The sequence below is a fragment of the Schistocerca piceifrons genome, chromosome 3 (assembly GCF_021461385.2).
Source record: "Schistocerca piceifrons isolate TAMUIC-IGC-003096 chromosome 3, iqSchPice1.1, whole genome shotgun sequence".
Classification (NCBI taxonomy): domain Eukaryota; kingdom Metazoa; phylum Arthropoda; class Insecta; order Orthoptera; family Acrididae; genus Schistocerca; species Schistocerca piceifrons.
This window is the reverse complement of record NC_060140.1, coordinates 839,516,548-839,530,791: the sequence shown is the minus strand read 5'-3', so window position 1 is coordinate 839,530,791 and position 14,244 is coordinate 839,516,548. Positions and strand designations below refer to the sequence as shown.

The 14,244-nt window shown below is 43.8% G+C and overlaps 1 protein-coding gene across 1 annotated transcript in view; it reads right to left on the bottom strand.

The window, feature by feature from the left end:
• The window catches only part of LOC124789106 (putative sodium-coupled neutral amino acid transporter 10), a 58,223-nt gene that overhangs the window by 39,839 nt on the left and 4,140 nt on the right, over nt 1–14,244 (bottom strand). Inside the window, exon 4 of the mRNA XM_047256394.1 lies at nt 6,658–6,764. Within this exon, the coding sequence (XP_047112350.1) occupies nt 6,658–6,764 (107 nt within the window). The remainder of the gene's footprint in view (nt 1–6,657; nt 6,765–14,244) is intronic.

Genomic DNA, 14,244 nt, shown 5'->3' with positions numbered 1-14,244 from the left:
CATGCTCAATGGGGGACATATCCGGAGATCTTGCTGGCCAGGGTAGTTGACTTACACCTTCTAGAGCACGTTGGGTGGCACGGGATACATGCGGACGTGAATTGTCCTGTTGGAACAGCAAGTTCCCTTGCCGGTCTAGGAATGGTAGAACGATGGGTTCGATGACGGTTTGGATGTACCGTGCACTATTCAGTGTCCCCTCGACGATCACCAGTGGTGTACGGCCAGTGTAGGAGATCGCTCCCCACACCATGATGCCGGGTGTTGGCCCTGTGTGCCTCGGTCGTATGCAGTCCTGATTGTGGCGCTCACCTGCACGGCGCCAAACACGCATACGACCATCATTGGCACCAAGACAGAAGCGACTCTCATCGCTGAAGACGACACGTCTTCATTCGTCCCTCCATTCACGCCTGTCGCGACACCACTGGAGGCGGGCTGGACGATGTTGGGGCGTGAGCGGAAGACGGCCTAACGGTGTGCGGGACCGTAGCCCAGCTTCATGGAGACGGTTGCGAATGGTCCTCGCCGATACCCCAGGAGCAACAGTGTCCCTAATTTGCTGGGAAGTGGCGGTGCGGTCCCCTACGGCACTGCGTAGGATCCTACGGTCTTGGCGTGCATCCGTGCGTCGCTGCGGTCCGGTCCCAGGTTGACGGGCACGTGCACCTTCCGCCGACCACTGGCGACAACTTCGATGTACTGTGGAGACCTCACGCCCCACGTATTGAGCAATTCGGCGGTTCGTCCACCCGGCCTCCCGCATGCCCACTATACGCCCTCGCTCAAAGTTCGTCAACTGCACATATGGTTCACGTCCACGCTGTCGCGGCATGCTACCAGTGTTAAAGACTGCGATGGAGCTCCGTATGCCACGGCAAACTGGCTGACACTGACGGCGGCGGTGCACAAATGCTGCGCAGCTAGCGCCATTCGACGGCCAACACCGCGGTTCCTGGTGTGTCCGCTGTGCCGTGCGTGTGATCATTGCTTGTACAGCCCTCTCGCAGTGTCCGGAGCAAGTATGGTGGGTCTGACACACCGGTGTCAATGTGTTCTTTTTTCCATTTCCAGGAGTGTATAATACTGCCTTCAACTTCATTTCCCTTATATTGCCCTTCTATAAATTCCTTCCACATTTCAGCTTTCCCTTCTTTGCTCAGTACTGGTTTGCCATCTGAGCTCTTGATATTACTTAAGCTGCTGCTCTTTTCTCCACAGGCTTCTCCAGTGTTCCTATAGGCGTTGTCTACCTTTACTCTAGTTATGAATACTTTTACAGCCTTGGATTCTCCTCTAGCGATTCCCGTTTAGCATTTTTGCTCTTTCATCAATCTCGTTTTTTAGACATCTGTATTCCCTTTCACCTGCTTCACTTGCTACATTTTCATACTATCTCCTTTCATCAAATACATTCATTATCTCCTGTATTATGCGACGATTTCTACTATGTCTTGTGTGGTTACGCATTTGTTCCACTGCTGCCTTCATATATGATTTCTCAACTTTACCCATTCATATTCTGCTAGATTTTCTTCTGTTTCAGTCAAATGTCGCCTAGTGCTCCCTCTGAAACTCTCAATAACCTCTGTTCTTTTAACTTATCCAGGTCTGATTTCATTTATTTCCTACCTTTCTGCAATTTCTTAAGTTTTAACTTATATTTCAAAACCAATAATTTATGGTCAGAGTCCGCGTCTGTTCCTGGAAATGTCTTACAGTTTAAAATCTGGTTTCAAAATCTCTGCCTTACCACTGTAAAATCAATCTGAAACCTTCCAATGTCTTTATATCTCTTCCGCATGTGCGACCTTCTTACATGATTCTTGAACCCAGTGTTATCAATGATTAAATTATGTTCTGTGCAAAATTCTAACCCATGGGTTCCACTTTCATTCCTTTCCCCTGTCCATATTCACCTAAAGCTTTCCTTCTCTTCCTTTTCCTACTATCAAATTCCAGTCCCCCATCATGATTACATTTTCGTCTCCCTTAACTATCTGTATAATTTCCTTCATCTCGTCACACATTCTTTCAATTTCTTGATCACCCACACATATAGTTGGCATATAAACTTGCACTACTGTGGTTGGTGTTGGCTTCATGTCTATCTTGGCTACAATAAAGTGTTCACTATGCTGTTCAGAGTAGCTTATTCGCACTCCTTTTTTCTAATTCATTATCAGACCTGCTACTGTGTTACCCCTGCACCAGAAGCCCGGTCCCCATGCCACCACTATTCTCACTATACCTAACTTCCACTTATCCACTTCCCTTATTATTGAGTCTTCTAGCTAGTCTACCCAATTAAGAAATCTACCATTACACGCAGGAGGCTACTTTTGTTTTTCCTGATGACAACTGCGAATGCCATCAATGTCATCATCTTTTAAACATGCAGTACAGCAGTATGTCCTCAGGAAAAAACAATATCTGCAGTTTCCCCTTGCTTTCAGACCTTCACAATACCAACATAGCAAGGCCTTGTTAGCTGATGTTACAAGACCACATCAGTCAGTCATCTAGTCTGTTGCCTCTGTAGCTGCTGAACAGGCCGCTGACCCTCTACAAGAACAATGGATTAGCCAGGCATCTCCACAAGTACTCCTTTGTTGTGGATGCACCTACGATATGGTTATCTGTACAGATGAGGCACATAAGTCCCACCCCTCAGCAATGTCCATGGTTCATGGAGGATACAGCAATACAACATCCAAAATCCATTACTTAATTCACTAGAAGAGCTTCAGTATAATGGAAGTAATAGTTCTATTTTGTCACACTATTAGTTTACACTGCCAAAAAGCATACAATACAGGGAATGGACAATGGTCTAGACTTCCTGTACAGTTGCCTCTCTCCACCCCATTCCAGGCAAAAAAACAAGAACAAGAAGTTCAGCTTTGAAAAGCCAAGCAATTATGTTTTTTCTTCACACAGCTGAAATCCTCTGCAGCAATATTGTAAACAGTGCTGTAATTCAAAAGCTCACCAAGACTCACCTCAGCACTTAAGGGTCTTCTTGAAGTCACATGCCAAGTCATTTTCAATACAAACCTGCTTTCCTCTCCACCTACCAACACATAAAGCTGCTCTGCACACAGCATGGTTGGTTGAAGCATAGGATTACTGCCTACATCTTATTAGAACATTCTATGGATAACTGCCCCAACCCTCACTCCATGAACTATGGACCTTGGCATTGGTGGGGAAGCTTGCGTGCCCCAGCGATATAGATAGCCATACCGTAGGTACAACCACAACTGAGGGGTATCTGTTGAGAGGCCAGACAAACGTGTGGTTCCTGAAGATAGGTAGCAGTTTTTTCAGTAGTTGCAGGGGCAACGGTCTGTACGACTAATTGAACTGGCCTTGTAACATCAACCAAAACAGCACTACTGTGCTGGTACTGCAAATGGCTCAAAGCAAGGGGAAACTACAGCTGTAATTTCTCCTGAGGGCATGCAGCTTTACTGTATGGTTAAATGATGATAGTGTCCTCTTGAGTAAAATATTCCCAAGGTAAAATAGTCCCCCAATCAGATCTCCAGCCAGGGGCTGCTCAGCAGGGCATCAGGAGAAACAAACTGGTGTTCTACAGATTGGAGTGTGGAATGTCAGATTCCTTAATCAAGCAGGTAGATTAGAAAATTTAAAAAGGGAAATGGATAGGTGAAAGCTAGATATAGTGGGAATTAGTGAAGTTTGGTGGCAGGAGGAACAAGACTTCCAGTCAGATGAATACAGGGTTATAAACACAAAATCAAATAAGGGTAATTCAGGAGTAGGTTTAATAATGAATAAAAAAAATAGGAACACAGATAAGCTACTGCAAACAGAATGGTGAACGCATTACTGTAGCCAAAACAGACACAAAGCTGATGCCTACCACAGTAGTACAAGTTTATATTCCAATTAGCTCTGCAGATGATGAAGAGACCGAAGAAATGTATGGTGAGATAAAAGAAATTATTCTGATAGTTAAGGCACACAAAAATTTAACAGTAATGGGGACTGGAATTCGATTGCAGGAAAAGGAAGAGAAGGAAAAGTAGTAGGTGAATATGGACTGGGGGTAATGAATGAAAGAGGAAGCCACCTGGTAGAATTTTGCACAGAGCATAACTTCATCATAGCTAACACTTGGTTTAAGAATCGTGAAGGAAGGCTGTATACATGGAAGAGACCTGGAGACACCGGAAGGTTTCAGACTGGTTATATACTGGTAAGACAGAGATTTAGGAACCAGGTTTTAAATTGTAAGACATTTCCAGGGCCAGAAGTGGACTCTGACCTCAATTTATTGGTTATGAACTGTAGATTAAAACTGAAGAAACTGCAAAAAGATAGGAAGGAATTTAAGGAGATGGAACCTGGATAAACTGAAAGAACCAGAGGTTGTAGAGAGTTTCAGAGGGAGCATTAGGGAACAATTGACAAGAAAACGGAAAAGGAATACAGTAGAAGAAGAACAGGTAGCTTTGAGAGATGAAACAGTAAAGACAGCATAGGATCAAGTAGGTAAAAGGATGAGGGCTAGTGGAAATCCCTGGGCAACACAAAAGATATTGAATTTTATTGATGAACAGAGAAAATATAAAAATGTAGTAAATGAAGCAGGTGAAAAGGAATACAAATGTCTCAAAAATGAGTTCGACAGGAAGTGCAAAATGGCTACGGTAAGCTGGAATGGCTAGAGGAAAAATGTAAGGATGTAGAATCATATATCACAAGGGGTAAGACAGATGCTGCCTATAGTATAATTAAAGAGACCTTTGGAGAAAAGATAATCACCTGAATGAATATCAAGAGCTCAGATGGAAAACCAGCCCTAAGCAAAGATGGGAAAGGTCAAAAATGGAAAGGGTCTACAGAAGGGCAAGGTACTTGAGGGCAATATTATCCAAATGGAAGAGGTTGTAGATGAAGATGAAATAGGAGATATGACATTGCATGAAGAATTTGACAGAGCACTGAAAGACCTAAGTCGAAACAAGGCCCCAGGAGTAGACAACATTCCATTAGAACTACTGATAGCCTAAAACTCTTCAATCTTGTGAACAAGATTTATGAGACGGACAAAACAACCTTAGACTTCAAGAAGAATGTAATAATTCCAAAGAAAGCAGGTGCTGACAAGTGTGAAAATTACAGAACTATCAGTTTCATAATTAATGGTTGAAAAATACTAACATAAATTCTTTACAGACGAATGGAAAAACTGGTAGAAGCCGACTTTAGGGAAGATCAGTTTGTATTCCGTAGAAATATAGGAACACGTGAGGCAATACTGACGTATGACTTATTGTAGAAGATAGGTTAAGGGAAGGTTTATATATATATATATATATATATATATATATATATATATATATATATATATATATATATATATATATATATATATATATGTTTCTAGCATTTGTAGACTTAGAGAAGTCTTTTGACAACGTTGACAGGAATACTTTCTTTCATATTCTGAAGGTGGCAGGTGCGAAACACTGAAAGTGCAGGCTTATTTACAATTTATACAGAAATCAGATGGCTGTTATAAAAGTCGATGGACACAAAAGGGAAGTAGTAGTTGAGGAGGGATTGAGACAGGGTTGAAGCCTATCCCCATTGTTATTCGATTTGTATAATGAGCAAGCAGTGAAGGTAATAAAATAAACTTTGGAGTAGTGATTAAAATCCAGGGAGAAGAAATAAAAACATTGAGGTTTGCTGATAACACTGTCAGAGACAGCAAAGGACTTGGAAGAGCAGCTGAACAGAATGGGCAGTGTCTTGAAAGAAGGATATAAGATGAACACCAATAAAAGCAAAACAAGGACAATGGAATGTATTTGAATTAAATCAGGTGGTGCTGAGGACATCTGACTAGGAAACGAGACACTTAACGTAGTATATGAGTTTTGCTATTTGGGCAGCACAATAACTGGTGTTGCAAAAAGTAGAGATAATATAAACTGTAGATTGACAATGGCAAGATGGGTGTTTCCTTAGAAAAGAAATTTATTAACAACAAGTATAGATTTAATTGTTAGGAAGTTTTTTCTGAAGGTATTTGTCTGAAGTGTAGCAGTCTGAAATATGGACGATAAAGTGTTTAGACAAGAAGAGAACAGAAGTTTTTGAAGTGTGGTGCTACAGAAGAATGCTGAAGATTAGATCGGTAGATCATGCAATGAATGAGGAGGTACTGAAGAGAGCTGTGGAGAAAAGAAATTTATGGCACAACTGGACTGAAAGATGGGTGATAGGACGCATCAAGGGATCACCAACTTGATATTGGAGGGAAGTGTAGGGGGTAAAAACTGCAGAGGGCGAGCAAGAGATGAATACAGTAAGCAGATTCAGAAGGATGGAAGTTGCAGTAGTTACTTGGAGACAAAGAGGCTTGCACAGGATAGAGTAGCGTGGAGAACTGCATCAAACCAGTGCTTGGACTGAAGGCCACCAACACAACAACAACAACAACAACCTGGATAACTGAATTAAGCATAGTAAAAGGAGGATGTACCTTACTGTTTATTCAATGAGGCTATTCAGTTAACACATTAAGATAAATTACTTGGATGAAATTTCAAGACGGTAAAACATATGTGATTTGATCATTACTTAACATTAACATACCTTATTGTGCATGTCACTCACCTTCAAAACCAAACATACATAAAACCCAATTGTTGCCATGGAAATAGCTGAAAGACTGTCAACGTTTCTTAGCAGTCCAAGAGGCAGTACCACAAAGAGAGCCAGACCTGGGCACAGAAGCATAAAGATACAAACTGTTTTCAGTAGATTGAGCTGATGACAGCTTGCTTGACTGTAAAGTGGAGTACCTGAATCATAAATATGATAACATGCACCAACATACTATATATTACTAACTAACTAATAATGTATGGAAAGTTCTGGTTGAGAATTATGAATTATTGAATAATAAAGGAGACAACTCACCGAAAGGCAGAAGCACTGTGTCGCTGATAGGTACACAAACAAAAGGTACAGAGCTTTTCTACATTTTGGAATGACCTTCCTTTTTCAAGCTTGTAGGGAAAACACACACACACGTCTCCCTACATTGAGCTCAGTCAGCTGCCAGCTCTTTCCTAGCCCATGAGGAGTGTACTGGCATGAGGTGGGGGTGCAGGGTGGGGTGGGGTGTGGGATGGAGAGAGGCAGGGAGGGGGTAAGGGGGGGGGGGAGGAGTACCTAGCAGCTTGGGGGAATTGGGGAGCTGTCTGTGGGCTAGCTAGGGATGCAGGTAGAGGGGGTAGATAGCAAGTTACCTTAGGTTTAGGCCAGGGAGGTTACGGCAGCGAAAGATATGGTGTGATGATAGCTCCCATCTGCGCAGACCAGAAAAGCTGGTGGTGGTCGGGAGGATCAAGATGGCATGGGTTGTGAAGCAGCCATTGAAATCTCACATGTTGTGCTCTGCTGCATGTTGGGCCACCAGATGATCCACCTAGTTCTTGGCAACAGTTTAGCAGTGGCCATTCATTCTAGTTGACAGCTGGTTGGTTGTCATACCAATGTAAAACAATGTCCAGTAGTTGCAGCAGAGCTGGTATATAACATGGCTGCTTTCACAGGTGGCCTGGGGTCTGGTGGGGCAGGATAAGGTTGTGACATAACTGGAGTAGATGGTACTGGGTGGGTGGATTGGACAGGTCTTGCATCTGGATCTTCCAGAAGGCTATGATCGCTGTGGCATGGGACTTGGAGTGGGAATGGCAAAGGGGTGGATTAGGGTGTTGTGGGGTTTGTGTGGGTGGCAGAACACCACTCTGCACGGGGCTAGAAGTAACTTGGGTAGGATGTCTATCATTTCAGGGCATGGTGATAGATAGTCAAAGCCCTGATGAAGGATGTGGTTCAGTCTTTCCACTCCCAGGTTGTATTGGGTGACAAGGGGGAGGCACTTCTTTGTGGTTGGTTCTTGGGATGGATGTGAAGATCAGGTGTGTGGGGATATGGCATGGGAAATATGTTTGTATATTAGGTCTGGAGGGTATTGCCTGTCTGCAAAGGCCTTTGTGAGGCTTTCAGCATACTGGCCGAGGGAGCTCTCATCACTGCAGATGTGTCTTCCACAGGTGGCCAGACTGTACAGGAGGGGGTTGAAGCGGTGGCAGTTATCAAAGTGCAGGTACTGTTGGTGATTGGTGGGTTTGATGTGGACCGAAATGTGGATGGAGCCATGTGAGAGTAGATCGACACCTAGGAAGGTGGCACGATAGGTGGATGAGGACCAGGTGAAATGAATGGGAGAGAAAGTGTTGAGATTGTGGAGGAATCAGGATAAGATGTTCTGGCCTTGGGTCCAGATTATGAAGATGTCATCAATAAACCTGAACCAGACCAGGGGTTTGGAGTTTTGGGAAGCTAGGAATGTTTTCTTCACGTGGCCCATGAAGAGGTTGGCGTAGGAGGGTGCCATGTGGGCGGCCATGGCTGTGTCACGAGCTTGTTTGTATACCTTCGCTTCAGAGTTGAAGTAGTTATGGGTTAGGATGTAGTTGGTTAGGTGCATGAGGAATGAAGTGGTGCGTTTGGAATCTGCAGGGCGTTGGGAGAGGTAGTGTTCAATCACAGCAAGGTCATGGGCATGAGGGATGTTGGTGTATAAGGAGGTTGCATGAAGAGTGATGTGTAGGAACCGAGGAGGTAAGGTTGTGGCGATGTTGGGGAGCCAGTGCAGGTGGTTGGTATCTTTAATGGCGGAGGCAAGGTTTGGACAATTGATTGCAGATGTTGGTCAACAAGGAACGAAATTCTTTCAATGCGGGCACAGTAACCAGCCACGATGGGGCATCCAGGATCGTTAGGTTTGTGGATTTTGGGGAGTATGTAGAAAATGGGTGTGTGGGCTGTTGTTGGGGTGAGTAGGGAGGCTCTGGGAAGGACCTAACGATTTCAGCAGGTATTGGAGGTTATGTTGGACTCCTGGGAGGGGGTCACTTTGGCAGAGGTGTCGAACAACCCCTCAGCCGGGTAATCCCTCCAGTTCATTACAACAGTGGTGGAACCTTTGTCTGCCGGGAGGATATTAAGGTCAGGATCCATTTTTACGTTGCGTAAGGCAGTCCTTTCTTCTGCTGAAAGGTTGTTGTTGTTGGGGAGAGACCTGGGGAAGGATGGTGAGGCCAGGTTGGAAATCAGGAATTCCTGGAAGGTGAGCAGGGGATGGTTCTGAAGAAGCATGGGAGGGTCACAGTTGGATGGTAGTAAGAGTTCGGACAGGAAGAGTTCAGTGTTAGGATTAGATAGGCTTTAGTTGGAGGGGTTTGTGGTAAAGAGTTGTAGATCTTTCATTAAGTCCAGCATGGTTAAATCTGCGAGTAGGGCTAAATGTGCAGCCTTTGGATAGAAATGAAACTGTCGTGGGGCTGAAGATTTTGGTGGAGAGGTTAACAGCAATGTTCTGGGATTGTTTGGGTTCTGGATTTTGCGGAGTGTTGGTAGATGGCTTTGGAGGATGTGGTAAGTTGAAAAGGTCAGCTAGGCACGGTCTCGGTGCTGTGAGGGGTTGATGAGGAGGAACACCTGGGGTTGGATGATGGTGTCCCAAGGTGGGAGTAGGATTTCAACAGAGTGAATAACATGTGGAGGTGGTGTTTAGAATGTTCTTCTAGATGTTGGAGTGTCAGGATTTCAATTTGGGTGATGAAGTATAGGCAGTGGGGATTGCATGGTAACAATATTTTGCGGATGGAGTGGAGGTGGTTCAGGGATGGCTGTGCTATGGAGATGTGTTTTTGTAGAATCAGGTTTTTGAGGGAATGGGACTGGCGGAACCTAAAAAGCTGAAGGTCATAGTGGAAGGAGAGGTGCAATCCAGAATTAGGGATTTTTATGGTTAGGCAATTACCGGGGGGGGATTGCATGACTCAGGCAGCAATTGGCTCTGAGCACTATGGGACTTAACATCTATGGTCATCAGTCCCCTAGAACTTAGAACTACTTAAACCTAACTAACCTAAGGACAGCACACAACACCCAGTCATCACGAGGCAGAGAAACAGGCAGCATTTAAGGAACAGGATATTGGACAGGGTTTTGGCTAGGGGTAGGGAAACTTTTCTGAACTGATGCAGATAAATAGAGCAGGGGTCCACTGCATTGGGGGAGAGGAGAGGGGGGGGGGGATGGCACTGGGGAAGGAAATGGTGCTGAAGTGGTGGGTAAAGGTTTCAAGCCATTGCAGGGGGAGCTGAATAACGTTGACAGGTGTAAGGAGTGAAAGAAATTGTGTTGGGGGCACAGGTCAGTATTGTGACAGGTATATCTGGCCACACATGATATATTGTCATGTGCGCAAAATAAATTCAATAGCACATGATTTATCGTCACGCATAAGAGATAAAAAGAAAACAAGAACAGGCAGATTGGGAGCGATATGTGAGAGAGGGAAGGATTTTGTGTTGCTAGAACTGTGTGATGCTGTTATCGGGAGTCACATGGCACGTGGAGTTGTGTGCGTGGCTGTCGTAATGGGTTGTGTGCATGGCTGTCATAATGGACGCAACCGTAACTGCAGGGTGTAACGAAAGTCATGTGCAACCACTTGTATTGTGGCAGTTACAGAGTGTGTCATAATGACAAGAGCAAAGAAATGTAAGAGAAAGAAATGGACAGACAATAGAAGGCACCGAAATAAAGGAGACAGTAACGAAGGATGGACAACATGAGATTTGGATGGAAGTGAGCCACTAGGTGGTATAATAATGCACAGAAAGTGCTGGTTGAGAATTATGAATTATTTAAAAATAAAAGAGACGACTCACAGAAAGACACTAGTGTTGCATTGCCGGTATGTAGACAAACAAAAAGTACTGAGCATTGCTAACTTTCAGAATGAAACACACTTAGATGCACATACTTGTTTCCCCACATTGTGCTCAGTCAACTGCTAGCTCTTTCTTGGCCCACCATCAGTTTTTCTGAGCTGCACAGATGGGACCTATCCTTACAGCACAGCCTTCACTCCCATAACCTCCCTGACCTAAACCTATGATAACACGCTGCTTCTCCCCCCCCCCCCCCCCAAATACAGAGTGTGTGTGTGTGTGTGTGTGGGGGGGGGGGGGGGGGGTGGGCCCGTCCTCTGCCCCAGTATCCCTGCCCAATTCATGTCAGCTGTGTGCTGCTACCTTAGTCTGTGAAATCGCATGCCCAGCTGTCTGCCACCTGCCCCCTCTACCTGCAGCTCTAGCTAGCCCACAGACAGCTCCCCACTCTCCCTGGAGCTGCTAGACACTTCCCCCCCCCCCTACCCCTTCCTTGCCTCCTGCCTCTCTCCATCCATCGCCCCACCCCAGCCTGCACCCCCACTACACTCACTGTGGGCCAGGAAAGAGCTGGCAGTTGACTGAGCACAATACAGGGAGACGTGTGTGTGTGGGGGGGGGGGGGGGGGGGGGCGCGTGCGTGCGTGCTTTTCCTACAAGTTTGAAAACAGGAAGTTCATTCCGAAAGCCTCCTTTATTCTTAAATAATTCCTAACTAACTAACTAACACATTAATGCCCAAATAATCTTCCATCAACAACATGGATAACTACTTGACGAAACATTACGTCTAGAATTTTCAATAAATAAACTGTAGATTTTAAGAACATATAGTAAAATTAGTCACTGCTGTTAGTTTGGTAGTATCATTTCAGGACTCTGTTTCTGGTTTGTTTTCTTGCTAATTTGTCTTCTTGCATCTTTTCAACAACCGCTTGCCTCGATTCATCTCACCATCATCAAGGCTGCTTCGAGGCATGATGAAGATACTACAAACACTCTAGAATTCACAAAGTGACAAGCTGTAGGTAATCTACAGTTATCTCCCACAAATAGTTTCCCAGTGACTTGGATTACAATAGCATACCATAATTATTTGTGAGTTTCATGAACAACAACTCTGACCTCTGGCTATGATGCGGAACATGTCATTTAATTTACAAATGTAATGCACTTTCTCGGTGAAAAACATGGCAACATGTTGATCACCCAATGTTTCTCAGAGTGTTCCAAACATTTGGAAACAGCTCAAGGTAAAGATAAAGTGTGTATGGTGGGTATATATGACCCTCAAACACCAGGTCTGAAAGTGTTGCACCAGCCATATGCGGCCATGCATTATTATTCTGTAAAAGAACACCTGCAGACCACAATCCATGTTGTTTCAATATGACTGCAAGTCGAATTGTTTCAATGTGACTACATGTCGAACTCCTAGTTGACACCTTTTCCTCCCTAAAGACAGTCAGCTCACCTGTCTTCACAAATTTAAATAGTTGTGTTAACTAAATGACAATGAGAAACTGAGTCAAAGGCTTTGCAGAATTCAAGAAACTAGTGTCAGCCTGTCTGTCAGTCTCAGTGTTATAACTTCAAGTTGAACAAATATATTTCAAGGAAGACGCAATACATGAAAGCCACAGATCAAGTAAACAGAGTGTACACTTTAACAGTCAAATCATAACTGAGTCCAAGTCTAGCAGTCGCTGGCTGGCTGGCTGCTTAGGTGGCGCTGCTGCTGCATGGCTGGCAGACAGCACCGCATGTAGAGGACGCGCGTAACTGCGCGGCGGCACTTTGAAAGATCGGCGAGTCACAACACTCAGCCACCTACTAGACACTTCGAATGGAGGAAACTGCTCTGCATTACCACTGCTTACAGAATCAAAGCTGGTGCTTAAAAGGAGGTGCATAATCTCAAACGGAGTGCTGATACAGTCCCAATCACAGTTTATCATAGTTTTCAAGGTTTGCTATGTTATAATCATTCCACTTCTGGATCCAGCAATATGCTGGAATTTCCTATAAGATTTGATACATCAAGTGCACCATTCCGCAAAGCAGGAGGTAAGCTTGACTCAATGGAAGTCATGTTCCAGATTTAGCGCAGCCAGTACAAAGCAAACAAGATAAGGCTGAAGCATGGAGGACAGATAAACAGAGGAACGACACTTTATGATAACATTATGGAAAGAGAAAATGAAACGCATGGGAGAATTTCACAAAACAATAAATGGTGTAAGTTGAACCTGGAGAAGACATTATTCCTTCAGAATTATTATGATCCTTTGGACAATCAAACACTGCAAAACTCTTCCACCCAGTATGCAAGCTATATGTGAAATGAAACGCAAAACATCCTCCAATTACAAGAAGAATGTCGTAACCCCAATACCAAAAAAGGCAGGTACAGCAGGTATATTAACAAACCTTTAGTTTAGTAATTCATGGGTGTAAAATGGTAAACTGAATTATCTACAGAGGAAAAACAAGGGAAGATCAGCCTCAGCTCCAGGGAAATGTAAGAATATATGTAGCAATATCACTTACATTGAAATATAGGCGGAGAAAAAGTTAAACCCACAATTATAGCATTTGTAGATTATGTTAAAGATTTTGGCATTGTTAACTGGAATACACTCTTTGGGTTACAATACTACCAAGAATAAAATACAGGCAGCAAAAGATTATTTACAATTTGTACAAAAATCAAACTGTATTTGTATGAGTCAAAGGACATGAAAAAGTGGTAGTGCTTGAGTATGGAGTGATAGAGTTGTAGCCCAAACCCATGTCACCTAACATATACAATGAGAAAGCAGTAAAGGGATTAAAGAATAAATTTCAAAAACAAATTCAAGTTCATGGAGAAAAAATAATTCTGTCAGAGACGGCAACAAATTTGGAGATCCATTGAATGAAATGAATGGCATTTTGAAGAAAGAATGTGTGTGTGTGTGTGTGTGTGTGTGTGTGTGTGTGTGTGTGTGTGTGTGTGAGAGAGAGAGAGAGAGAGAGAGAGAGAGAGAGAGAGAGAGAGAGCTCTGCATGAAAGGGGCTGCAGTGACCAAAATTAAAGTTCCTGTTTCAATTCTAAATCATATTTCTCCACTTAAGAGCCATTCATTCTTATGGTGCTCTTGTTGAAAACAACTCAATCAGTTTACTGGAGTAGGTAGTATACAGCACACCTGGTTAGTGCCAGTTTGGTGAAATCTCTTTGTGTCAGGGGCTGCTCAGTTTCACCAGGAATCATAAGCAAATATTTTGTCATGTTCCCCATGACACGATCTATCACTCCTTGATGTTTCATGCAAAGACTTTGAAACATGTTGTACATACTCATATATTAGGAAACATCTACACCTATACTCTGCAAACCACCATGAGGGGCATGGCAGAAGATACAGCCCATTGTACCAGTTACTAGGATTTCTTCCTGTTC